The sequence below is a fragment of the Epinephelus moara genome, chromosome 12 (genome assembly GCF_006386435.1).
Source record: "Epinephelus moara isolate mb chromosome 12, YSFRI_EMoa_1.0, whole genome shotgun sequence".
In the NCBI taxonomy this organism is placed as follows: Eukaryota; Metazoa; Chordata; class Actinopteri; order Perciformes; family Serranidae; genus Epinephelus; species Epinephelus moara.
In genome coordinates this window covers 345,398-370,507 of record NC_065517.1, presented here as the reverse complement: position 1 = coordinate 370,507, position 25,110 = coordinate 345,398, and the positions used below count along the sequence as shown (strand labels likewise).

Here is a 25,110-nt window from a genome sequence, read left to right as displayed (position 1 = left end):
GCTTTAAGTGCTATAGTGCTTAGGTTTTGAAGTGCTGTCGTATATTGCACGTTGCCCTATTGCACATATTTTGCACACACAGACGTGTGTGTGCAGGTGTTATTGCACAGGTTAGCATACATAGGTAAAATTATGTATGCATTATTTCACAGAATTTGCATACATAACAAATGTATGTAAGCATACAAGGTCACTAGACTGGCTTGTCACCAGCAACATCCCCGACAACCAGACAGATACACAAAGAACAATACAAATATCATTTACATCCAGTACACATGAGTACAGCATATCCAATGGCTTTTAGGATTCTTTGTGATTGCAGCTTTGATTCTCCAATAACCACATTTTTAGATGCTTAGTGAAAGATGTAAGGTTTGAAAAGTCACGTATGTCACTTGGTATCGTGTTCCATGAGTGAGATGCTCGATATGAAAAAACTGACACTTTTCCTGAAAGGGACCAGACAGACAAGACTTTTGAGGCCATGACTTGCCCCTCAGTCAAGTCTGCTCTGTGACATATGCACTTTCGTGTTTAATTCCCACACTGGAAGCAGTCTGTGGTTTCCCTCCAAATATCCGGTTCAATGCCGACTTCATTGACGTAAACTTCAGATCGGCCCATGCTGTAAGAGCTAACTGACGATCCTTTGTGTCCAAGCATGCAGTATCCAGCAGTTTGAAAGCCAAAACTGCATCGGGAAGTTCCATGTTGTACTTACGTGCGCGAGAATAACGCTGTTCAAAATCAATGATGTAGTCCGCCATGGATACACTGCAGTCTCTCATAATCCAGTCGAAGCTTGTGTAAGCTTCATAGGCTCGGTCCTTTTCTTCTTTGAGAAACAAAGTGTCTTGTTTCTCAAGTAAAGTTGTCATACCAGTGTCTTTATTCAAGTCATCTACCGGTATTTCCATCGCCGTGTCTCTCGCTCTTCCGGACAGCGCCAAAACCACGGCAAGCGCTTGCTTTTTCTTTTCAAGCTCCATAACTCTGGTCCAAATAGCGACTTCATTCTTCCATACCGTGACCAGACGTCCCCGATTTCCGCGGACAGCCCCCAATTTGGGTGACCTGTCCCTGGTAAAAGCTGCCCCCGAAAATGTCCCCGATTTTGACATTGAATGGGGGAAAAATGCGTGCAGACTCAAACACCAGTTATTACAGTAGTCAGTAAACGTCGTATGATGTACAGACGTTATCAGGAAGCACGACCAGACGCAGCAGCATCAACAACAACAATCTAGAGGCAGCAAAAAGGACAGAAGAGGAGACCAGTGGCCGTGTTAAATGGTATGTTGTGTATGAACTTATTTATTTTGTGTGAGCTGGCAGTAGACTTGACTGTGTGTGTGTGTGTGTGTGTGTGTGTGAGAGAGTGAGAGTGAGAGAGACAGAGAGAGAGAAAGACAAAGGCGGGTGTGGTGATCAAAGGGCCGTTTGGCCTAAAAACAAAATGGCTGATAACAAAGAACTACAAGATGGCCGAATCAAAGCTGGCTCCAGATCGGGGGAGGTCTTGTCTGACCGTGTGGTGAGGACAAAGACAAAGGAAAAGAAACAGGAGCTTTGAGTTGCCTCTTTGGGTGTAGCTCTGTTGAAAGCCTATTTGTTAATGAGTCTATGTGAATGTGATTTGGTTGCAAACGGTCTGGATTAGTACAGAGATTGTTTAGTTCTGTGCAGGAATCTGTCCGTAAGTAGCATTAGCAAACTAAACACTTAGCTTTGGCGAAGCCAACTAACCTGACCTAACTGCAAACAATCACAACAATAACTCAATGACAGCATTAAATCACATGCAACAAGTTAAACAGTCTTGCTTAGCCTGTAAAGCTGTGATAAAGCTATACCTTACCAAAAAGTAGTATACTTAAAGAGGCAACAGACAGCATTTTTTCCTAAATATATCATTATGAAAATAATGTGGGTTGCACTGTTAAGGTACAGACTTGTTTGTGTACATTTTATTATTATTTCAGTTCGCTAAGTAAGCACAAACTCTTATTGTGAAGGAACATTATTGTGAAGGGAGGAACAAGAAGTGTCGTTGTTGTGGTGCTGTGAGCGGGGTGGAAGATGGCGGTTGCCGATAAAGCCGTGGGCTAAACATAAAGTTTGTCTCTTTATTGAGTAACATTGGTAGCAGAGGACCTTACTAACTGCAGAGTACCGCTGGGCTTCGACGAGGGGAAGCCGTACGAAAGCTGGAAGAATAAGGTGACCAGATTTCTGAGATGAAAATCGGGGACATTTTCAGTGCGGCGGTGAAAAATCATTAAATATTATCATTATGAAATAAAAAACGGGGACAAGTACTTTTTCATGTATTTTGACCAGCTTTTATTACAAAAAAGGTTGCAATCAAACAAATGAGTGACATCACCAACCATCCATCCACTGAGGAAGACAAAAATATCTTAATCTTATTAGCTTGAGTTAGGATGGATTTTTTTGGTCAAAGGTTTCAACTCATAACTGAGTACTGAACTGATATTTATGACACAAAAGGTGGCAATCAAAAAAAGGGATGACATCACCGTGATCCCCTCATTCATCCACCTCCATAGCCTCTGCCTCAGGAGCCTGGGTAGAATAAGAGTAGAGGAGAACATGAGAAAAACTGCAAGAACAGAGCCAATAGTAAGTGAATAGTTTCTTAAAGAAATAACATCAGTTTTGGTAATATACTTATATAATTTAGTCATTGTGCTCTTTATTATATGCTCTATGTAATTGCCTCTGTTTGAAATGTGCTACATCAGAGGTTCCTAAACCTTTCAGACCATGTATCACTATGTACCAAACCAAATTTCCAAAGTGCAACTTTCTACTGCAGATATGATTTTTTTCATCCAATAAAAATAACTGTATCCCCCATGCAACAGCATCAGCAAGGCTAAACAACATCAACAAAATGCTACTTTATTAAAATCAAAGAATAGCCTACATTTATAAAGTGCACTCACAAAAGATAGAGATAATATTGTCATCTCATTGTAATCTAACTTGTTATAACAAGTTACACCTTCACTAACAACAGTGACATACAAAACAGTGACACAGGGCATCATCTAATCAGATGGTCTGCATTTATAACTACTAAATTCATTGGTTACCCACACGGCAATGACTGGTGCCAGCCCGACACAAAATACAGCAGTTAACACACACAACTATTAACCATTTACTTATTATTTATTTATTATTTTAACACAGTCTCAGGTCCCTATGCCTCCAGGAAAATCCTGTGCTACCAAAGCAGTCTTCCACCTCCTCCTTTTCTAAAACAGAGCCACATACAATGTCATCACCTGGTAATCTCACGCTAACGTTACAGCTTCACCAATGACAGATATATAATGACAGACATATATAAACAGTGACATAATGTTAACGTTTACTGACTTTTATAACCTTACGTTAGGTCTTTGGTTCAGATTAAACAGACGCACTGCATGTTACAATCATACTTAGCCTACTTTACCTTACTTCACACACACACACACACACACACACACACACACACATACACACACACACACACCCTCATGTACACACTAAGTCTGTATATAGTTTGTTAGTTAGAATTTGTGTGCTTGGTTTTGCTTTGCTACTTTATAAATAAATATAATTCTTTGGAATCATACTTGCTGTCTGTTTAATGTTGCACAAGGGTGAATGAATAGTCAACCTATGCTGCGTCAAGAACTCATAAAATCCTTCAGGCTTAACTGTTCATTTTGGTTATGGTTATTAATTAATTAATTAATTAATTAATTAATTAATTAATTAATTAATAATTATAAATTCCAAATTAATAGTTTAGCGTATTTTATGAGACCGATATCTTTAACTGGCTATCATTTTCCCTTTCCGGGAATGGTGCCCCACAAAGTGATTTAATGTTAATTAAGTCACATTATTCAACATAATTATTAATTATTATTAATAATTATTTATTATTTCCGATAGCCAATTACAACATTAATGGTGTCCCCTTGGTGAGGCCTAATATTGTTGTTCCCAACATAATTAGTGGCTCCGTGTGACGCCTAGAAATGTTGATCCCTACATTACTGGTGACTCCATGTGACGCCCTAATTTATGTTCCCTACATAATTGGAGCCCCGTAGCAACATATCAATCAATGATAAACTACAAATTATCAGCACTGTGTACAGTCCACAGATGAGCCATCCTACTTCCGTAATTTTTTCCCTCCATTTCCAAAATCTCCAATTGTCCAATCATAATAGGAGGCGACTTTAACACAGTTATTGACCCATCAGTAGACAGATCTAACATTTTGGTCTTAGCGATAGTTGGAGACTGCATCACCCAGCTGCTAAAGAATACTCATTCTACTCACCAGTTTACATTCGTATTCTCACATTGATTTTGTCCTCACCAGCAACTCAATCATATCTAATATCTCAGAGTCAAAGATTCACCCCATCATTATAAGCGATCATGCCCCTGTTACATTTACTTTGAATAGAATCAGTCCATATATACCGATCACCAGATGGTGCTTTAACAAATCTCTCCTTAAAGACCCGAATTCGACAGTTATATTAAAAGGGAGTGGGCATCCTTCCTAGAAATGAATGATTCCCCAAAGTAATCTCCAACCCTTCTGTGGGAAACAGCAAAGACAGTATTAAGAGGAAACATAATCTCATTCTCCATTTATAAGAACAAGGAGTCAAACTGGAACAAAGAATCAAAAGACTTGAAAAAATCAATGTAAGCAGCCCAACAGAGGAAACCCAGACAGAATTAAGAAAATATAAATGCGGGGCGTCGGTAGCGTAGTGAATAGTGCTGGCACCAAGCCCAGTTCTAGGCAGGCATATATGAGGGGGCAGTCATAAATGTGAAGGGGGCATCATGCTCCAGCACATTTTTGCAAAAAAATGTAAAAAAAAAAAAAAATATATATATATATATATATATATATATATCCTTCATCCAGGCACAACCAACATCTTAACATTTATATTATTGGATGGCCATTAGGCATCTAGACATATGAAATAAATTTGAACCTAATAATTACAATAACCTAGAGCAGAACATTTTATATATTTTTGTTTTGTTTTGTTGTCATTTTTTTTGTTGTTTTTTGTTAGCAATTTAACAGATTTCTCTTCACTCTACTCTCCTTTGAGCTGCTGAAAGCTGCAGGAGTGAAAAGTTAATAAAAGCTTTGTAAAAATCGCTGTGATTATCAAAAAACAGCATGCAGAACTAGAGGCTGGGCGGGGCTTTATGTAGGGGTCTGGCACACACAGGGCATTTGTCCTCAGTATGTGACATACTGCAGGGACTCATCTCTCAGGCTCACACTCTATGCTCACACTGCTATATTTACTTTAGTTTTTGTTGTTAACTATATATTAAGTATCTCACGACACGAGACGCTACGAGAGAGTTTAACGGAGCTTCACTTTACTGCTGCATTCTACCTCACTGAGACTGAGAAACCTGATGCCGATGCATCTTGGCTCATTTGCATACTAAATAGTGATTGGATGTTTACTGGGGCGAGGGTCTCTGCCGACTGCAGACAGTAGATCACACATAGCCGGCACACAGCACGGAGTGGAGTGGAGACAGATTTTCTGTTTTGCGCCTTTTTCGGCGGATTTGATTTGAGGGGGCAAGACATTTGTTTAAGGGGGCATTGCCCCCTCTTGCCCCTGTGTAGAACCGGCCTCGACGACATGTCAAAGTGGGGATGTCATCATCATCCCCACACTCTGAGATTGGGTACCAAGCCCCAAGCCCTTACGACACAGATTACAGCAAGGGCGAATGATCTGAGATTGAGAATAATGAATAAACTGGAATTCCGGCACCCCAGAAGCTGATTACCAAGGCAAAGGGACAAAGTACCCTCTGAAAGTCTGCTAGATGATGTGAATGCAATCTACTACAAATGATCCCCACTAGGACCATTACTGAGACAAATCAGCTGATGTACACCACAGCACAAGGGTGATCCCAGAGATGCTTGGCTACAAGATGAACACCATGAGCTACACTCCATGGAGAAGAAGGCTGGGGGCCAAGATCAAGGCAACATGGAAAGAGGTTAGTCAACTCTCAGAGCTACAGAAAGGTGTGGGGAAGAAAGGGATCCCTAGGAAGTACAACACTTTACCTGAGGCACTGCAGCCTGCCAAGCAAAGGCTCACATCTCTGGCTACATGCCTAAAGAGATACACAAGAGAAGTAGAAGCCAGAAGAATAAATGTTGATGATGATGATAATGATGATGATGATGATGATGATGATGATGATTTTCTCACCCGGACCATCCAGTGGGTACTCGCAGTAGCAAGGTAACAACACAAAAATAGATCCACGCAGGGCTGAAACAGAACAATACTGCAAGAGTCAGTTACCATGACAAAGGCGGACATTCAAGAAAGAGTATCAGGTATAAAGAGCTGGACAGCACCAGGCCCTGACATGATCCAAACCTACTGGCTAATGAACCAGCTTCTGATGGATGGGACCTATCCAGAGTGGATGACCCAGGGACGGACAGTCCTGTACATGAAGGATCCCCAGAATGACATGATCCCATCCAACTACCGGCCAATAACCTGCCTCTGTACAACGTAGAAGCTCCTGTCAGGCACCAAAGTGGCTAAGATGAATAGGCACATGACCCAATACATGAGCAAGGCCCAGAAAGGAATTCGTAGTAATACCAGGGGAGCAAAGCACCAGCTACTGGTCGATAGAGCAGTCAACCAAGACAAAACTAGACAGACCAGCCTGTGCACCGTCTAGACTGACGACGAGAAAGCCTACCACTCAATGCCACACACATGGCAACTGGAGTGCTTGGAAATTTACAACATCAACAGGACACTAAGAGCCTTTATCAAGAACTCAATGGGGCTGTGGAAAATGACCCTGGAAGCCAACTCATAGCCAATTGCACAAGTTACCTTTGAGTACGGCATATACCAAGGTGATGCACTGTCCCCACAACTGTTCTGCATAGACCATAACCCCCTCAGCCAACTCATCACAAAGAGTGGCTACGGATACCGATTCTGAAGTGGAGCAACCATCAGTCACCTCCTCTACATGGATGACATCAAGCTATATGCCAGGAGTGAGCGTACATCGACTCACTGATCCACCTCACCAGGATCTACAGCAATGACATCGGAATGTCATTCAGACTAGATAAGTGTGGTCGGATGGTGTCCAAGAGAGGGAAGACAATCAGAACCAAGGGGGTTGAACTACCACAGGGCAGCACTGCAGATGTTCAGGACACCTACAAATACCTTAGGGTCCCGCAGGCAAATGGGAACCACAAGGAGGCCGCAAGGAAGTCAGCCACAGCCAAATACCTACACAGACTAAGGCAGGTCCTGAAAAGTCAGCTGAATGGAAAGAACAAGGTCCGAGCAATCAACACGTACCCTCTGCCAGTCACCAGATACCCTGCTGGTATAATAAGCTGGCCAAGGGAGGAGATAGAGGTCACTTATATCAAGACAAGGAAGCTTCTCAAAATGCATGGAGGGTTTCACTCCACTCCGAGACTGTACAATAAGCAGAGCAAGGCCAAGGACTCGTGAGCATCAGAGCCACTGACCAGGATGAAACAAGCAAGAACCAGGAATACATCAGGAAGATGGCCCCCAAAGATTAGCTGCTAAGTGAACACCTCAGGCAGCAGAGACCCTAGAATGCCGAAGAGGAGAATGTACCATCATGGAATGACAAGCCCCTGCACGGCATGTACCACCGAGAGATTGAAGAAGTGGCCGACATCAAGAAGTCCTACCAGTGGCTGGAAAAGGCTGGACTGAAAGACAGCACAGAAGCACTAATCATGGCGACACAGGAACAGGCACTTAGTACAAGATCAATAGAAGCAGGGGTCTACCACACCAGACAGGACCCCAGGTGCAGGCTGTGCAAAGATGCTCCTGAGACAGTTCAGCACATAATAGCAGGGTGCAAGATGCAGGCAGGAAGAACGTACATGGAACACCATAACCAAGTGGCTGGCAAAGTGTACAGGAACATCTGCACTGAGTATGGGCTGGAAGTCCCAAGGTAAGAATAGAAGCCACCTCCTATGGTGGTTGAGAATGACCGAGCTAAGATCCTGTAGGACTTCTAGATCCAGACCGGCCGGCCCGTCCAATTAAGTGTAATTATGGGCTCGAGCCCGATTTAAACCCGACATTTTTCAATAAGTTGGCTGTAATAATAAATGCTAAGGACACACCGAGCGCGTTAGTGCCGCCGGAAGTCCTGCGAGTGTACTCGCAGGCGCTTGACTGTCCACACAGGCAGCGCATTTCTCCAGCGCTCTCTGCGCCAGTTAAACATCGACTCCACTCGTCTGTTCCCGTCAGCACTCGTTTTTTCACTTCAACAGGTAATTTTAAACATGGGTAAGTCCATATTTTCATCATTTTTTATAACGTAATAAGTTAATGACAATTTGTCATTGCATGTCCATGTATTGAGCGTGTTGGGTAAACACTGAATGAATAGGGCATATTTTTTGGAGGCATGGAAAGCCGCTGTCCCTCCCACTTATCTCTACCACCCCCTCTCTCTCTCTCTTTCTGTATGTGTGAATTGCAACCCCCAACCTGTAGCCATTTCGTATGTGTGAATTGCAACCCCCAACCTGTAGCCATTTCTCTCTCTCTCTCTCTCTCTCTCTCTCTCATATCTGACCGGGCCCGGCCTGGACCTGGGCTCGGGCTCGGGCAGAGAATCTAAGCTCTAATCCAGACTGACAAACTAGTGATGGCTAACCAACCGGACATCATGTTGATGGACAAACAACAGAAGAGGCAGTGGTGATAGATGTAGCAATTCCAAGTGAAAGCAACATCAGGAAGAAGGAACACGAGAAGCTTGAAAAATACCAAGGGCTGAAAGCCAGTGGTAATCGGAGCACTTTGGGCTGTGAACCCCAAACTGGGAGAGTGGCTCCAGCAGATTCCTGGTACAACATTTGAGGTCTGTCCAGAAGAGCACAGTCCTAGGAACAGCTAAGATACTGTTCAGAACCCTATCTATATCTATCTATATAAACATATACATATATACACATATACACACACACACACACACACACACACACACATATACACTGTATATATATATATATATATATATATATATATGTAGAGACAAATGTTCTATTGTAACAGGACTGAAACGTATGTGTCATATCCTTGTCCTTCTTTATTACGTTTAACATGTATTGACTTGTACATACGCATGATCATGTTTTCATATGAATGGTACTCTGTTAAGAACAAAGTTTTGATATGTGGCAGAATTAAATATTAGTTTCAACTCTCTAACATAATAGCCATATTGCCATCTTGTGGCGGAGTTAAGAAGAGTTACCGTAAGGAAGTCCACTTTATATATATTTTTAATGAAGATATAATTAGGTATTATTAATCAACTTGTTGCATGACTATGTGTTCCTTCATTCTGTTTCTCATTATACAATGTCATTGAATTAATCAGAGTGTGTGTATTTGACGTAGGCTAGCTGTTATCACGGCATAATAAGTGTATTTTGATTTAATGTTAATCTGTATGTTTAATTGGATGCTAAGAAACAATGTGGACCATAGTGGGAAGAGTAGGCGTCACTCGCGCGTAACATATTAAAGTATACGACCTTGTATCAGGAAAGAATTAAAGTTTCCTCTGATTATATTTCAAAGGGATATATTCCTTATCACGAGGGAAAACCCCCCTGATCAGGCTCGCCGCCCACTTTTTGATCCAGTCAAATACCCTGCGCCCGATGCAGCTCACTCTCTTGTCTTGCTCTTGTCTCTCTTGTCTTGTTTTTACGCTCTCTTAACTCTTGCTTCACTCTTGTTTCTTTCCCTCGTTTTTTTGTCTTTCGTTAGCTATTCCATATTACTCGTACTGTGAGTCTGCCGTATTTATTCGCATTTTACCTTTTTTAGTGCGTAATTTCCTTTATTACGCTTTTGTGCTCACGAGCAAAGTTATTTTGAACTTTGAAATTTTATCGATCCAGTTTTCCTTTATCTCCAGTGTTTTCAACATTTTTACGTGTAATAGTAACTTTGACAGCAATGTCAAACGGCCAGCGATATTGTTGTCACATTATTATAAGCGAGTAACCAGAACGAAGCAGACCAGCACCTGTCGACCAACCTCTTCGCTCCAGATTCCTCGGAACCGGCTGCCCGCCACCTGCCACAGTGGTCCTCCATCCAGCCCAAAGGCCTTCCGCAGCGTGAACCAGCCACTGGGTACCCACAGGACATCGCAAACTCATCTGCTCTCCTGGCTGTGAAACAGCCGTGCTATTCTGCTGGAAAGCTGCCACGACAGTCCAGGGACCCTGAAAGAGCTTCACCTGTGATCCCCGCTGTTGAAAGTAGGCCAAAACTTCCATAACTTGAGTTAGCCACTGTGTTGTGAAGAGGGAGGTCGAACAGGAGGCTTAGTTAATTATCCTGATTTTAATTTAGGTTTCATTAGGTCTAAGTGAATGGTTTTGCGCATTACTGCGGTCCTCGTTTATCATAGGCTGACTTAATGCTCTCCCACTATCGCCAAACTAAGTAAATCACACGAGTGTTACTTCTCATGTCATTCCATATATATACTGTTAATTTTGTGTTGTGTCATATAATCATCATTTGCTGTTCATTTATTCAGTTGTTACTTATTTAGTAAATAAATCTTCATTTATTGCCAAGTCGTTGTCTGCGTGTATCTTGTGGACAGGAACTGAAATCACTGTCTATTGAATTCATAACCCAGATACTGAGATTGATTCATTATTGATAAGCGTGCTGACGAATTAATAAGTAGGCTAATTTACGGAGTTATTAATTTGATTAGTCGCTTCCCTTGTTAGGAGGGTGGTGCCCCAAAATTTATTATTACGAGTGCAAATATTCTAAAAGAGGTATTTCCCCTACAATGTCAAGAAATGGGTCTATATTCTGCGAACTGCCTAATAAACGGGCAGGCTGGAGTACAAAGCAAACTTACCTCTCTCAAGTGCACATCTATGGAAGTCTTGTAGTGCCATCCGAGGACGAAACACAAACAATACAGTAATGTAATAATATAGCCTACATTTATCTTAAAATACACAATAATGAGTCATGAAAAGTTATAAAATGTTTTTATTATTTAATTACACAGAAACCACATGGTAGGTTCTGTTCTCACATCTACAGCGTACTTTCACCAAAACTTACAGGGAAACGAGGCAGTACTTTCCACCTAAATATATACTAACAATGGAGACCGGGCTGGATTATGAAGTTTGCACTGTTTGCCTGTCTGAAAGTACTAGGTTATTTCCCCAAAACTTACAGGGAAAGTAGACAGTACCGTCCATGTAAGAATAGACTATCAATGGGGACCGGGCTGGATTATGAAGTTTGCACTGTTCTCCCCTCCTTAGTCTGTAGCTTGGCACTCAGATGTTAACCCTTTAAACACAGTTAGTTCAATGCTTCACAAGGTAACAATATTACCAGAAAATAATACAAAGACGAATCAAAGTGTCCCTGACAAAAAATAACAGAGTTCCACTGGTTGTCTTATTCAAGTTCAAGTTTAGTTTTGTTCCTTCTGTTATAAATTGTTCAGTTTAGTTTTAATCTCTTATTGTGACAAATGCACTTTTTAAGTCAGAAGTCAAGGCAGAGATCAGAGGGGTATTGCACAAAAGCAGAATAAAGAAATCCAGGATAACAGAGCAAGTGCGGCTTGTCCTAGTCTGATCGGCGCATTTTGGCTTAATTGGTTGCACAATTGCTGAGCCAGGATGAAAAGGTGCGGCCATGTCAAGCCAGGTGTAGATAGCTGGGATAAGCGCACGTTCATGGCATTCTTAAATAGACCACAGGATCGATCACAGAATCACCGAGTGGAAAATGGATAAGAGTCGCGCTTCCTATTTTTTTTTTTTTTTCTTCCTATTCAGCAGAGGAGCTGGCACTTGATTTGAATAAAGAGAGACTAGTGATGGAGGTGATCCAGGGAGGGACTGTGACAGACTCAGTCCCTGCAACAGAAACTGGCGACTGTGACAGACTCAGTCCCTGCAACAGAAACTGGCTGCTTCATACAAGGTACATATTGCAGTACTACTGCACATGGAACACAATCAAAAATATTATACTGTCTGACTTTGGATTTCACTTCTACTTTTGGAGCCACTAGAAAATGATCTGGCTAGTACTGTACATTTTATTGAAATCACAGGCTTGGCATATCTTGTCAAAATTCTTAATACATGTTCTCTTGGTACATGTATGTATATGGCAGGGGGAAGGCACATCTGCAGCTGTAGAATGCACATCTGCGGAGACGGTGTCACTGGACTCCAGAAGGCTTGAGGTATCATGTCAATTTTGTGGAAATATCCTGCTTATTTAATCCATAATGGATATGAAGTCAGTGATGTGCTAATAGAAAATGTTATGTGTGTAACAGGACCCAGACACTGCACAGCCTCAGAAGCAGCCTGGTAACATTGTAAGTATTGGCTAAAATAAATCTACATTATGCACAGATCCTGCTGTGCTAACTGACATTTCTTTTACAGAATTTTGTCAGAGCTCTACATGGAAAACATCTTGAGAGACAGATAGAGCTGGCAGAAGTAAAAATTCAAGAGGAGAAAAGAAAGCTGCAAGAAATGGAGCTTGATCTTCAAATTAAAAGAAGGACCCTTGTGAAACTGGACCTAGAAATCCAGAAATTAGAAAGTGAAGTGAGTATTTCAGTGCACACTGTAACCATATCAGTAATACAGTGTATTAATAGTTGTTACTTTTGCTTTCTATTTCAGGTTCCAAGCAGACAAAAGAGGACTGGGAAATAAAACAACTGCACACATAACATTGTGGTGTCCTCCCTTTTTCAAGAATGTGCAGTATACCATTGATTTGGTGAAGTGGAATTTAAAAGATAACCACACACTGTGTGCTACCAATGCCAGATAAAATGCACATACACAGCAAAAAGTAACATACAAGATCCTTTATTGAAGAGAGGCTAAATTTGTTGATTTAACCTTAGTGGAAAAATGATGCAACATAAGTAGAAAAACCATGGAAATGCTGTAAAACACATGAATTTTTCACAGGATTGACAGTAAAACTACCAGATGAATCACTAGGATTAATCTTAGCCTGGTTGTTAGCCTGGTCTGGAGCAGGCTAGCTGCAGAAAATAAATCGCCATAGTAACTTGACCGGGTTAAATTTGACCTGCTTTCATGCAACTGACTTGAGGCTAAGTTCAGCCAGGATAACCAATATATATCGGCTTAATCCCTTATCTTGGTTTTGTGCAATATCCCTCAGGTTCATGGGTGGCTCGCCATCTCTCTCATCAGGTAGTATCTCAAATCCATATGTAATTTTCCATAGGATCTCAAAAACCTCACCTGTGTAGAATCAGAGCTATTACTATTTTGCATCATCAACTTCAATTGTTTTATGGACATAATCATCACATAAATACATCACAGTAACACAAAGTGAGCAGATGAATAACTTTTAACTGTACAGTTTTTCTCAGCATGGAATACTTTATCCTGTCTTTACATTTCACATCATGAATTATTAGCCTTTTAAAGAAGGGTGAATGACTCGCAACACTGCAGGACTCTTTGCAGAAAAAAAAATATATAATTCATTGCACCGTGACGTACGTTTCGAGCTGTGTGCTCTTCGTCAGACGAGTCATTCATTCACCCTTCTTTCATCTATGACTATTGACTCAGCACCTGCCCTCCCACGGTGAGATGTGCGTGCCTTTGGTTTGATTTTTTGATCTTATTAGCCTTTTAATCCATAACTTGTGATTATTAAGCATATTAATCAATTACAAATAATACGCATTTCCTTTTGAACAACAAAGTTAATGTTTTTAACCATTTGTTTAACATTTTTCAACTTAACTATGAATAACAAAATCATGTATGCTATTAACACACATATTTCGAAACTGTAGGCTACACCAGTACACACACTGTGTTACGCTTGACTATTCATTGTTAATGACATCCATAACCAACTGTAATGGTGCAAATGTATACAGTACACTACTAACACAAATACAAACGGCAACGACCTCAAGGCAAAACAACTGTAGCACTTTACAGTTACGAGTAGGTCGCAACGGCAAGTTAGTGTGGTATAACAGTTAGAGGGAAGCACACACTTCACACGGTGGGCACCGATATCATCTGCAGCACGAGCTAACATCGCTAGCTGCGTAAGCATTAACTCACCAAGACACTGATAAACGCGGTAAAACTCCAATCGCACAGGTCCTCAGTTCCTCCCTCACGTCTCCTGTGAGTATCTCTGAGTGTTAGCTTTGTGTTTACTTCAACATTTCACACCGTATACATTGTGTAATTTCACTCGTTTCTCTTTGTCGTCTGCTCATGTCATTCCTGCGCCTATGAGTACAAGCTCCTCACTGAGAGGTGGGACTTTCTACCTTTAACCAATGGAAAGTGTGCACCTCCCTGTTTGACCAATGACAGCTGGTCTAAGCAGAGTGACACCTTGTTTGATCAATAAGACTATGCCAGAGCGATGTAGTTAGATTGACAGGTAAAAACAAACAAACAAACAAACAAACAAACAAACATTCAAGCAACTTGAAGACAACTGAGGGATGATGCGGGAATATTGTAAGAAATAAACTCTACTTGCAGAGAAAGTATACTGCACTTTCTCTGTAAACATATATATATTCGGGATGAAACATTCAATTTAATCATGTTCAGCTATGTTTTCTTATTGTATGCTAAAATTGTCTGATGACATGTTGCATGGTATTAGTTTGTGACAGAGAAAGTACACTGTACTTTCTCTGTAAACAATGTCAAACATTACCTGACCTATGTCCCTCTAATGTTACAGCAAGGGACCCAAGATTAGATGTTTGGTTCTATTCACTTTCATGTCACAAACTAATACCATGCAACATGTCAACAATGATTCTAACAATGATTTAGGGCTTTTTGATATTTTGAGTCCAAGATATGCAATATGGGCAATTTGGTAAGGCTATATTTTCACCAATAAACATAAGCTCACTTTTGGCCCAATTTATTGTATAACCAGAAATTTTATTAAAAGAACTGATATATTGAAAAAGATGAGAGATACCCTCTTTGGGATTCAATAAAGTGACAAGTAAGTCATCGCCGCATAAACCAACAAGAGATTCTGATGTACCAACTGGGATAGCTTTGGGGTGACTTCTTATCCTAATTGCCAAAGGTTCTAGTGATATATTAAATAACAAGGGAGACAGGCAGTCACCTTGTCTCACTCCTCGATGTAGACTGAATAGCTCTGATTTCATATTATTTGTTATTACAGAGGATTTAGGAAAGTGATAAACCATTTTAATCCAATCCACGAAAGTTTCCCCAAAACCAAACCTCCTCATAGTTTCAAATAAATATGGCCATTCAATGGAATCAAAAGCTTTCTGAGCATCCAATGTCAGGACAGCTCCTTTAATATTATCACTCTTATCAGAATACAAAATATTCAACAAATGTCGCACATTAAAAAAAGAATGCCTACCAGGCATAAAACCAAGTTGGTCAGAATGGATAATTGTTTCTATGTGTTTATTAAGTCTAGTGGCTAATACCTTTGTAAAGATTTTATGGTCAAGATTGAGCAGGGAGATGGGCCTGTAGTTAGCCAGGTCGGTGGGATCCTTTCCCTCTTTCAATATGGCACAAATATTTGCCTCACAAAGAGAGGGTAGAAATGTTTTATTTGTTATGGAATCATTGATCATCCTAAGTAGTAAAGGTGCTAAAATATGATGGAATGCTTGATAAAACTCAGCCCCAAACCCATCTGGTCCACGGCATTTACCTGCAGGAAATGACTTGATTGTTTCGACTAACTCAGCCACAGAGAATGGTCTTTCTAAAGACTGCTGGCTGGTCAGGCTTAACGGAGGTTGAATTAAAGGGTTAAAGAATTGCAAATAATCTTCCTCTGTTACAGTGGAAGTTGACATATAAAGATAGAATTCTTTAAACTGGTTATTAATCTCTTGTAGATCTGTAAGTATTTGACCAGTATTTAACTGTATTTTATGAATAGCAGTTTTAGCCATCTCTACTTTAAGTTGTCTAGACCGTAACTTTTGAGGTTTATCACTTAATTCGAAATGTTTTTGTTTTGTTTTTAAAAGTATACTCCCAATTTCACTTTCCAGAAATGAATTGTATTCCCTTTTTAATTTTAGAATCTTATTGTAGTCATATTGAGATAGCGATGTTTCATATGCTTCTTCTAATTGGGTAATTTCCTGTTCAATTTCTGGTATTCTATTCAATTTTTCTTTTTTCTTGGATGACTCAAAAGCAATAATAAATCCTCTCATTGTAACTTTAAGTGCTTCCCAAAGAGTAGAGTCTGAGACCTCTCCATTATCATTAATTTCTAAAAGGTCACTCAGTTTTTTGGTCATGTATTCCTTAAAGCCTGGTGTTGACAGGAGAAGAGGATTAAATCTCCAGTTAAATTTAGGTTTAGATGCAGGTATCTGCAGCTGCATTGTAATGGGACTATGGTCGGAGATGAGTCTAGTATGGTACTGTATATTACTAATATTGGATATTGAACCAGCTTCCACTATGAAGTAGTCAATTCTTGTGAATGACTGATGGACATGTGAATAGAGTAAGTACTCCTTTTTGTCAGGATTTCGTGTTCTCCAAATATCCACCATGTTTCTGGATTTGATCAAATTATTTAATAGTGGGACTGTATTAATTGTTGGTGTAGATGTAGGAGATGATCTATCTAATGAGGCATCCAGATAGCAATTAAAGTCTCCTCCAATAAAAAAATTAGAAATTCCATCTTCAGGGAGAAGTTCAAAAACCATGCGGAAAAAGGCGGGATCATCTGAATTAGTACCATATATATTCAGCAAAGTAATCGGAAATGTACTAATCTGACCAGAAATTAGGAAAATTGGATCTATAACCTTGGACTTACGTAAAACGGGAGTGTTATCCCGAAACAAAATAGCTACTCCTCTTGCGCTAGACGTAAAAGGTGCATGGTATACTTCCCATCTGGGCTTTAATTTATGTTCAGTATCTTTTATTGTATGAGTTTCTTGAAGAAATAAAATATCTGATTTCAGTGAATTCAAGTGAGAAAACACCTTTCTACATTTCATATTATTTCCAAGGCCTCTCACATTCCATGAAGTTATTGTAATTTTATCTTTTATGACTTTAGACATATTCTGGAATAATCATCTTATCAGAAGTCTGATATTCAAAAACACATGAGGTAAATTCATATAAAGATGATATTGAACCAAGACAAGACTGAGATACCAAGCTAAGAGACTCTCCTCACACTCTAACACACACACCGTGACCACCCACCCCACCCCATAGAAAAAACAAAAAATACCCCATAGTCACTGGGAAAAGCGAGGCGAATTGCCCGCAGCCGAGTCTCTCTCCAAATACCATTCAGACACTCCATGGTGGAAAGACTAAACTAAATGACAAATGATGCCCGCCGTCCTTCAGCGGGGATTTAATTAAGTAGCCTACATAAACAATCAGTCAAGGGTCTCCATTTTTACCCCCGGATGAAAAGGCCTTATCCCAGTCAGTGCTACGGTTTGAGCTCTTGTTCTATAAAGGACTTGGCATCCTGTGAGAAGGTAAAGACTTTTACCTGACCCTTGTAGTGAACATGCAGCTTAGCTGGAAACCGCAGGCTGTATTTCATCTCTTTGGCTCTGAGTGCGCTGGTCCCCTTCTGGGATGCCCACTATTTTGATGTTATTGCACCTCGAGTGTCCCTCCAAGTAATCAGTCTTGGTTAGAAGTTTTTCGTTGGCCTTTTGCATGTCTGCGAGGCACGTTTCCAGAGCGTCAATACGCCGCTCGTGATCAGAGAATTGTTCATCAGCAGCATCCAGTCTTTCAATCAGGGTTTGTTGATTGTTCATAAGGGTTTCAATTTTACCATCGAGGAGATCGAATCTCTTATTTATTGACTCCACAATCTTTTCAGAAAACTTTTCCCATTCGCCTGTGGCATCAGGTTCCTGATGAGCAGCAGCTGTGTCAGGTTTTGCGTTCTTCACCTGGCCACGCATGTCTGGCGTATTACCGTTTCTGAAGCGCACAGTCTGATGCCAGTTGCAGAAAAAGTGATTGAAATAAAAAATCAAGTTGAGCACTCTAATTTCTTCACCCAAATCTAAACTTGGACGGTCGGATTTAAATACAAATGTATATTTCCACCAGGAGTTCTCTTGGAGTCGACTACTCCCTGCGCATGCCCAGTCATGGACGAAATTTTTTTGGAAACCGGAGCCCGAAAAACTTTAGTTTCAGAATTGATTTTCGCCACAGCTCCTGCACTGAATTCCCCGTGAACTACAGAACTCCCATGTTGCTTTGCAAGCGTACTAGGCTGATGAGTAGAATTTAAGAAACAGGCTAAATGACATGATGTTGCACACTCTTGTACAGTAGGTGGCAGTATGCACCTTTAAATTGTTTGCAATCCGCCAACCGAGAGAAGAAGAAAAAAAAATGCTTTTCAAGCTGTCATTCCGATTGAGACTGGCCAATAGAGACGTGTCTTACAGCTTTCAGTTTAGGCCCTGCCCACCAGGTTCAACTTTTTACTCGCAAAACTTTTTGACTTACAACTGAAAAAAAAATGACTCGCAAACTTTAGGATTTGCAAACAAAACTTTAGGAATTGCAAACAAAACTTTTGGATTTGCATTTTTTAATTAATCATTTTTAACTTGCAACAAAACATTTTTTGATTGCAATATTGATACTTTTGCTCTCAAATCTTTTTTTTTGATTGCAAAACCTACTCTGTTTGACTGAATAATAAAGAAACAAATGTAGCTCCATAGATACTATAACAGACGGAACACACCATCACCTAGAGCTGATTTTACTGGAAGCTGTATTTCCCCAGAAACTTGCTCTCCTCTGAAAAGTCAATATTTTTTTCACTCAATATTTCCAAAATTTGCTCCAATTTTAAGACTTCAAGGACGCCAAAGTCTTCAGGTTCACTGTGAAAATAAGTGGTGCACAACTCAAACACAAAGACAAGAAGAAAGTCTGTGACAGTAAATAAAGATTATATTTATTCATTTTTGAAAAGAATCTCAGCTCATGCAAGAATACAGCTCTCGTAAACAAAATCACTTGAAAAAAATGTTATATGCACACAGATTTCTTCCTCTCTTGATGTCAAACTCTGGAATGTACAATTTGTGAAAGTTAAGCTGTATTACGGATATTACATGAAGAGCTGTCACCCAAACCCCCTGGTCCCTCTTTCCCACAATGTGATCATTTCATAGCCCAGCCATATGGTTTAAGAACTGCATGCTAAAAGGAAGTGTGTTTTATGTTAGGCATTAACATATTGCATGAGTGCCATGCTCATTAAGGTCAGATAAACAGTATCAAGTAGGTCAAAGCACTCTGGAGTTCAGAATTTAACATAATGTACTCTGTTAGCAGGTGCCAGCAAAAGCATGCACACACAGAACACATGGAAGCCTGATGATGTTTCAAAGCAATGTAACACTTCTTTAAGACATGTGTGAGACATGTAGAAAGAGATTTAAAAAAAAAAAGAAAGAAAAAGAAAACAAGGAATAACAGTAATCTGTACTTGTGGTACATAGTAGTAGATGTAAAACAGTTAGATAACATTTGAGTTGGAAATTAAACCTGCTGTAAATATTGTGATCAGCACTCAGAGCTGAAACCTTCCTCTAAGCCATACAGAGACCAGAGGGGGTTACACTTGTTACTTTCTTAAAAGTATCCCAACACCAAGATAAGCTGTTTATCAGCTCAGAACCACACTCAGAGCCCAAGGCTACAAGTTAGAGTCGACTTAGAGCAGCTGACATCGTGCTATGCATTAACTGGACTTGCCTGCAGTGGAAAGTATCCACTTCTTAATAGCGATTAGGAGCCAGAGGGGCAACAATAGTTCTGTACCACTGAAAATGCTTTCAGAAAAAATCAGCAGTGTACAGTGTCGACTCATTTCTTTTCCCGTTCTGAGCTTCATCTTAAAGCTGGAATGTGTAGGATTTGTAGATTTTAGCCTGTTATCAAACAAGATTATAAGTCAGCCATGCTAGCATTTGAGCTCAACGCTAGCATGCTCCAAGAGATGTTTTGAAACAACATGACCTTTTCCTTTTTGTTTGTTTGTTTGCAAAGAGAACTTAAGTTTGAGTGGATTTTTTAGCTATAAAAAGTCAGACTCAATATGAATACTTGACTCAGCATGTCTTTGTCATAATTGGAAAAATGTAATTGTTATGAAAACTGTTATGTGTTTGTATAAATCTATTTCAGAGAGGCCAACGTGTTGTTAGTTTTATTTTTAATTTCACATATTTACTATCAGCCTGAAAAATTAAGTGTTGGTCGGGCAATAATGTTAACACAGAGATGTTAACAGATATAAGGATTAACTTAGTTAAGTGTGTACTGTAAGCATGCTAACATTTGCGTTTTTACCAATAAGTGCAGCTGAGGCCGATGGGAATGTCATTACTTTTGCAGGTTTTTGGTAGTGTGGTATTGGACTATATTTCATATATTTCAGACAGGTCTAAAAACTGACCAATCAGCTGACAGACAGATAGCAATTGCTTTCTTGAACTCTGACAATAGCATGGCTGAAAAGCCACTGGCGGACACAGATTGCACTAACTTGCATACAAAAAAACATCCACCAAGTGAATAATTTGAAGGGTTATACAATCACATAAAAATAATTCACATTAGGGCTTTAACTCTTTGTTCCTCAAACAGAGTTAGGATACGGAGAATGCAAGTTTATTTCAATAATATTGCTGCTCTTTGCTTCCAGTTAGCTTCACTTGTGTCCTTAATGTGGGAAGAGATGCAGACTAGAAGACAAATGTACAATAAGGACAGGATGACTGATGAGTGCTGTGCATACTCATGCATAACGCATTACAGAGCGGAAAGACAAGGCCTCTCTTAGATCATGATTCACTCTGAATCAGAGAGGGATGGGAGAAAGGAGAGGAAAGAGCAGAATGGGCCGCAGCAGGGATTAGAGGGATGATGGCCACATTAAATGCAGGTTGCAGAGATGATGATGTGATGTATTGGTCAGCAACCTTGATAACTGAAGAGGGCAGCCTCTCCTTCCTCTCTTCTCTGTAGTTTTTTTTGTATGTGGATTGTGTGTGCATTACCTGCAGACTCTGACTATGGCTAAACCTCTGAGAACATTCCCAGCGGGTCAAACAGTTTGACAAAAATAGAAGAGACCAGCATAGAAGAGGCCCTCTACATAATATTTGACTAGGCATGTCAGTAGACTTAAAAAATATAGATATACAATATCATGCTGCAATATTTCCAGACACCATCGTGGTATATGTAAGCTCCCATTACAAACATTTAATATAATTTTGAATTTAACAGGCACAGTAGTGTTACCCTGGATAGGAATGCTAGAAACCATATAAAAGACAAATGAAAGCACAGCTCTCTCTCAAGTGCCGCAGCCTTGAAGTGGAGTACTGCTGACAGGCGTAGTGTAGGAAAGAAAAATCATACGCCATGAGGATCAAAAGATGTGAACTGAAATTTATCATTTTCTCATTTTTAAAATCGACTATTTGTGCACCATAAAAAAATATGAAAACAAGCATCCCCTGCTTTATACAAGTCAGTAGTACTGAGAGCAAACCTCCTCCCTAAAGGGCTCGAAGAACGCTGGAGTGACAGGGAGAGAGCAGGAATGGCAGAGTTGTAAGTCCAGCGCAGTAGTCTGAAGTAAGGCCTCGTTTTTTGTTTTGTTTTTTGTATTGGCAAAATATAAAACAGTGAAAAGAAAAAAGAGAAACATATACATCTGTAACTTAATTACATCTAGCTTGAAAATGTTTTATATGTGCAAAATGTAAATCTTACAAATATGGGGAGAGTTTATATTCATAGATCACTGAAGAAGGATTGTGCTCAAGGTGTTTCATCTGATTCCCCACCCTCTCCCCATCCATTCAACTATTCATCCATCACCACCTTCCTGCTCTCTGGTTGGTTGGCAGGCCAGAACTTCAGGCTTGCTGTTCATTAGAACGTGGGCTTCACGTGGAGTGGACAGTTCGCTTCAGTTTTTCTATCTCCATCTGCAAGAGCACAGTAACACAACCCAATCAGTATGAAGATTGGAATACTGTAAAAGTACACCAACTCTGGTAAAGTGACACCAAGTGCTGTAAGTACCAATCAGCCAACATCATGGTGGAGATGTACCACTGGGTAGGGGATTTTTTAGTGGCAGGGATTAGGAGAACTGGAATGACAATGAAGCCACGTGCTGGAGGAGAATGTGAGCTGAACAGCCAATGTCTTTGTCAAAAAATGTTCAAGAAGCACAATGAGTCTCTGTGTTGATAAAGAAACTTGACTTGTGTTGCCAGACCACTGTCTAGAGTTTTTTATTCTAAAGTTTGAATTTGGATCAGTGCTCACTGAGTCATGACTATCAATCATCATAAGACTTCATCCTCAAAGATTTCCAAAGAATTTCACTGCATACACTAGAGCAGCCCAGCCGAAGTTAACCACCAAAGGTCCACAACTTATTATAACCTCATTTGAACATGAAACAGCATGAATACATACAGAGCCAAGTTAAAACTAGAATTATTATCTTGCCATTGTATGACTCTGCAAACCAGTCAAGTTTCTATTAAAACATGGATGCTTCACACACATCTTCCCCGTGGCATCTCAGAAGATCTACACAATCAGCACAATTTTAAGATAAGTGTCACCAACTCAGTATCTGACCAAATGTCTCCCCTTCTGTTCCTGAGATATGATGTTGAATAATGGGCAGAAAAGTGTTTCTGTAGAACACAATGATGTCACAGTACACAGCGTCAGAGCACAAAAGGTTTCTTACAAGATAGTCAATTAACTACATAACGTGAAAACACCAACAGTAGCACTCACCTGTTTTATGCAGTGGTGTAAAGCATAACTCCTTTTTTCAAAATCAAAGCAGGCTCATCTATGATCAGACTTATGTAGCTTGTGTTGGGTAATAGTACCAACTATTAACACATCCCCATTAAAACCACACAAGTTTAAACCTGTGAATTAATCAATTTTACCACAGCAGATAAAGATGACAGATTTCTGTATTATACACAAATAAATAAATAAAAATTACTTACTAAAATTACTAAGATGCCTTAGCTGTCATGTTTACCGAAAACATTCAACTAAAATGCAGCTGCATTTCATAATCATCTTCACCTGTTTGTCATCTATAATATGTACAATGTACCAATGTATCACAATTTCTCCACATCATTTATATGAAATCAAAGTTTCATTGTAAAACACATGTTGCTTCCAGGATCAGTATTGCTCTATGCAATGATGCTGTCTCCTGAGTCTTAATTTGCTTACTTATAAAACAGTATGCCATGTCTCCTTTTTATTTATTAGGTTTTGGGGAAATGAACCAGGTTCCAGTTCATCCTAAATGTTTGATACACCATCCAGGCCTAGAGCCTCACTGTTTGAATCCATACACCCTGCAGAACATCCACAACTTAACAGGTATGACTATGAACCCTTGAGGCATAGAACTGAAGAAGAGTTTGTTTTTATGACATGTAATGAGATACAACTGTGTAAACTCAATTCTGAACACTAAGGTTTCATTATACCAAAAAACCCACTAATAAAGAAAAGACAAATACGTTCTTCGTCAAAGAAACTTTATTTTTAGCAAATGTAAAAAATGAAAATGACAAAAAACTGTGTGTCTGTGGGGAGAGAGAGCTCTGTTTAGCCTGGACTTTGTTTTTTTGTTTTTCAATTAGCAGACCTTATGGATGCATAAAAATGCTATATAACACACTAAAGAAGAGAGAAAACCCCAAAAAGCATAACAGGTCCTATTTAACCCTTTGAATATAAAATTTAATCACTTCATCATTTTGTCCAATTTTTGAGTTATGGCCAAATACATGTTTTGTGAGGTCACAGTGACCTCTGACCCCCAAATTCTAACAAGGTCATTATTTAATCCAAGTGGATGTTTGGGCCAAATCTGAAGAAATTCCCTGAAAGTGTTCTTGAGGTATTGAATTCATGAGAATGAAACGATGCAAGGTCACAGTGACCTTGACTCTTGACCACCAAAATCAAATCAGTTCCTCCTTGAGTCCAAGTGGACATCCTCTCGAGGGGTCTTGAGATATCGTGTTCACTACAATAGGACGTACAAACGGACAGACAACAAAAAACATGATGCCTCCGGCCATGGCTGTCATCGGTGTGGAGGCGTAAAGAAGAATTGTTCAATACACTTATTGTCCATTTGTTCCAAGAGTTGATGATTACATGGATAACATTCTCATGTCTGTATAGTAATCTAGGGCCAGGAGACAGTTAGTCTATTTTAGCATAAGACTGGGTTGGTGACCTGGGGTTAAAATAAAATCCAGATTAAACAAACAAGATCTAACATGTTAAATGGTGAGCTTTTGAGGTGCTGGTAGGTACTTATCTTTATCCTTTGCTTCATATTCAGTTAACAAAATATTCCTTTAGAGTCAAACACTTTTCCTCCACATATTATGGACAGAAGAAGACAGGCTCTCTTCACAGTATAGACAAAGCTTGGGCAGGTCTAAACAGAGATAAAGTGTATATCAAATGCACTCTCTTCACTGATTCAAATACAGTGGTGTGAAAAAGTGTTTGCCCCCTTCCTGATTTCTTACTTTTTTGCATGTTTTCCACACTTAAATGTTTCAGGTCATCAAACAAATTTAAACATTAGTCAAAGATAACACAAGTAAACACAAAATGCAGTCTTTAAATGAAGGGTTTTATTAATGAGAAAGAAAAAAATCCAAAGCTACATGGCCCTGTGTGAAAAAGTGTTTGCCCCCCAGCTCCTGTTAAAACATAACTGTGGTTGA

General features: G+C 39.8%; 1 protein-coding gene across 2 annotated transcripts in view; it reads right to left on the bottom strand.

Moving 5' to 3' along the window:
• Positions 1-19,209: 19,209 nt before the first annotated feature.
• The window catches only part of cd2ap (CD2-associated protein), a 289,563-nt gene continuing 283,662 nt past the window's right edge, over positions 19,210-25,110 (bottom strand). For both annotated transcript variants that reach the window (XM_050058858.1, XM_050058859.1), the window contains one exon: positions 19,210-22,290. In XM_050058858.1, coding sequence (XP_049914815.1) covers positions 22,249-22,290 — 42 coding nt within the window. In that variant the 3' untranslated portion in view covers positions 19,210-22,248. The remainder of the gene's footprint in view (positions 22,291-25,110) is intronic.